General features: G+C 43.0%; 1 protein-coding gene across 2 annotated transcripts in view; it reads right to left on the bottom strand.

The window, feature by feature from the left end:
* Positions 1 to 653: 653 nt before the first annotated feature.
* Positions 654 to 3,708, bottom strand: part of ATXN7 (ataxin 7) — a 90,592-nt gene continuing 87,537 nt past the window's right edge. For both annotated transcript variants that reach the window (XM_018554713.1, XM_018554703.1), the window contains exon 12: positions 654 to 1,436. In XM_018554713.1, coding sequence (XP_018410215.1) covers positions 1,419 to 1,436 — 18 coding nt within the window. In that variant the 3' untranslated portion in view covers positions 654 to 1,418. The remainder of the gene's footprint in view (positions 1,437 to 3,708) is intronic.

Here is a 3,708-nt window from a genome sequence, read left to right as displayed (position 1 = left end):
AGTCAAAATGGCTGCCAAAAGTGGGAGAGGTACTACTGTAATCAACAGAGTTGTCAAAATGGCTGCCAAGTGTGAGGAAAACACTGCTCTGGCAGAGTGACGTTCAAATAGCTGACTGGATGAGGACAGGTCCTGCTCTGACCAACAGGAGTCAAAATGGCTGCCAAGCATGATGGATACTGCTCTGAGAGAGTGAAGTTCAAATAGCTGACTGGATGGGGACAAGCACTGCTCTGACCAACAGAGGAGTCAAAATGGCTGCCAGGTACAAAACAAGCAGGTGGGGAATAGTTCCGACAGAGAATGGAGTCGAAATGGCTGCTGGAAAGGGGAGCCGCACTACCATAACCAGCAGGAGAGTCAAAATGGCTGCCAGGTGTAAAAAAGCTAATGCTCTGACAGACAGTGGAGTCAAAATAGCTGCTGATAACAGGAGGCGCACTTCTCTGACCAACAGGAGAGTCAAAATGGCAGCCAGGTGTGAAACAGGCTATTGCTCGGACATTGAGTTGAGTCAAAATGGCCGCTGGAAGTGGGAGCGGGGCTGCTCTAACCAACAGGGGAGTCAAAATGGCTGCCAGGGGTGAAACAGGCTAATGCTCTGACAGGGAGAGTGAAAATGGATGCTAGGGAGGGGCACAGCTGACAAAATAAACATGGTGCACTTGATCAATCACCTCCTACCACATGGTAATCTTTGGGAGAGTTAACTAGATTAGTCTGCCTCTTCATTTGGTTTTTAGTCTGAAAATGTTACCGATACAATCACAGTAAGTTAAGCGTAAGCTGAAAACATAAAAATGTTTCTGTTTTACTAAAACCTGACAATGCTTCTGACAAAATTATTGACATTAAAACTCCTCACAGCTTCTTAGCAAGTATAACCTGGGGGGAAAAAAAAGGCTGTCCAGCCCATTCAACAGTCTCATTCATGAAACTTTTTCTTATTCTTTTTGTTTGTAGTTGTGCTATTTTTTGTTTTTAGTAGTTAATCACGGGATCATTGCCGTTATTGGGTAAAGCCGTATTCCTCTTCTTAAGGTCGTCGCGTCTTCTCCGATGGACGTTGTTCGGCGTCTGAAAGTTACAGTAAACTGGGCCGTTCTCTCTTTCGCTTTTGCCCGGGCTGGAGGACAAAAGGTGGCGCTTGACGCAACTTGAAATCGTACAGGTTTGTAGCGAGGGGCTCAGTCCACTAACACTGATAGAAGCGGCCGCGGGACTGACTGCTACACACATGGCTTCAAGAGAGGGTTGGGCAGAAATCAATCCTGGTCTGGCCGATGCATCCAGAATCGCTCTACACCTGAGGACCGCAGAGAGTTTGAGAAAACTCAAAGGCATCTTGGAGCCCAACACAGCCAGCTGGAGGTTGCTGATTGTTACCACACTTGTCCAGTTCGTGTAACAATTAACTGTCAGGGACGAGCCTTTGGCTGTAAAGGAAAGCAGAGAGAGAAAAGTCACCATGGAGGCAAATGCAATGTGAATTTCTGCTGCAATGAGAAACCGTTTCATTTACAAGGAGAGGAGCTTCACCTTCACCACCAGCCACAACGTGGAGCTATTACAATAGATTGTAGACCAGGGGTAGGAAACCTCGGCACTCCAGCTGTTGTGACACTAAAAATCCCATCATGCTTCTGCCTCTGGGAGTCATGCCTGTGGCTGTCAGTCTTGCAATCCCTCATAGGACTTGTAATTCCACAACAGTTGGAGTGATGAGGCTGACTAACCCAGATGTAGACCCATAACCAGTACTCCAAGGTTGACTCGAAGGACAGACCCTGTGAGGTTCTGTAGACATTGACCTTTATTATGTGCTGCCAATTTTTGCCATATCAAAGTTAAAAAACACTGGTGACTATGTTATACTGGACTAAAGACACAGCACCATTTTATCATTACCAGCTCCCAAATACTCCTCAGATCATATGCAATTAGGAAGAACTCCAGTCATTGCTTTGACAGAACCCGGCACAAATGGGCCTAAGCATCAATCTGAATATTCTGTCTTAAAGACACATTGTTGTGAGCGTCTCTGGAAAGCGGCATCCCTTGATGACCCCTTGATGACCAGATACTCACCATACCTGAACTTCCTGGCAGCTCCTTCACAATCAATATTGGAACTTCCTGGGAATGGAGGAGCACATGATCTGCTCCCCTGCGTGATGGGACCCAGCCCTAGTAGCCAATTGCTAGGCCTGGAAATGCTCACATGACCAGGGCAGTGATGTCAACGCTCCCCCAGCCAATCTCAGCAAGGAGCTGCCATCGAGAGCTGTTATGATGAGTATATAAGGGTCAGGGGATACCCTTTCTAAAGACGTTGCCACCCTTAGTAAAAAAATCACCTTTTTTCAAATCTTTTGTTGCATCCTAGTACTGCTGATCTCCTGCAGTCACTTCCTGCCTACATGCACTTCACCGATGGCTGCATGGCATTTCACATGGCAGGTTTTCTGATGGTGACAACAGTAGACCATGCCTGTGTAATGAGTGTCAGCAGGACCGGCTGTAGCCTCCATCTGATGCCCGCGTGACAATGTAGGAGCACAACTAGGAGACAGGGACAAGGAGTTGTCACCCTATAACAGGAAGTGACTGAACAAGGGCCTCCGGCAGGATCACCTGGTATCACTTAAGTCAAAGCTGCAGAGTTAAAAAGATTAAAATGAATTAATGTTTAACATGTTAACCCTTTCGCTGCCAAGCCCTCCGGAACATTTTTCAAATCAGCTGGCCAAGCCATTTTTGAATTTTCTGCAATTTTTTCCTATTGGTTTGATTTTCAACTGCTGCGTTGCTAGCGTTTGTAAAAGACCCCCCAAACCATATATTTTCTGAAAGCGCAGGCCCGGTAGAATAAAAAGATGGTGATACTAAATTTGTAGGCCCTGCGATAATTGCGCAAATGTTTCTCAAATTAATATTAAACCGATAAAAATACACAATTCAATTGTTAAAACACACCAAAATCAGTATCCGTGCACAAAAAAAATTATTTTCTGACTAAATCTAAAAGATAAAACTGTATTGAGTTAATAAATAACAAATATTAGCAAATTTGTAATTGCGCCTTTTTGCGAAAAGGTAAAAAAATGAAGGTATGCAAAACTGTAAATAATCGACTTATGTAAAAAATTGTTTTGGTGTTTGTGTTGTGATAAAATGATACAGGTGTATATTTAATTGCAACACAAGGTATCACAACGCATGGCAATGAGTCACAAAGCTTTGCCATGCGCTGCCACAGTTAATTTAATGTTTTTTTTTAAAGAAAAAAAATAAATAAAAAAGATCATGCACTGCGATGCGTTCTAACAACGCACTGCAGCGCATATGCATGGTGTGCACCACAATATGTGTGTGTTATGTGGGGGGAGGGAGGGGTTGTCCTTTTTTTTTATTAGTTTGTTTTTTTTTACACATTTTTTTAAAATAATTCTATTTTGTTTTACATTTTTTTTTTAAAATTTTTTAAACATTTTTTTTTAAACATTTTTTTAAACATTTAAACATTAAACAAATCCTCAATGTATTTTTCTGCAGCCTCAGCACTCAATGAATGGGAAGCACTCAGTACAGAGGCTTCCCATTCCATTCAGAAACTGCTGATAGTAAAATATTTACTATCAAGCAGTTTATGAATGGGGAGAAGCCTCCATAGGGAGTGCTACTCCCCATTCAGAAATTCATGAATGA

The sequence above is a fragment of the Nanorana parkeri genome, unplaced genomic scaffold (assembly GCF_000935625.1).
Source record: "Nanorana parkeri isolate BGI_ZX_2015 unplaced genomic scaffold, ASM93562v1 scaffold9, whole genome shotgun sequence".
NCBI classification, from domain to species: domain Eukaryota; kingdom Metazoa; phylum Chordata; class Amphibia; order Anura; family Dicroglossidae; genus Nanorana; species Nanorana parkeri.
Note: the sequence above shows the minus strand (reverse complement) of the source record. Positions and strands in the feature narration are given on the sequence as shown.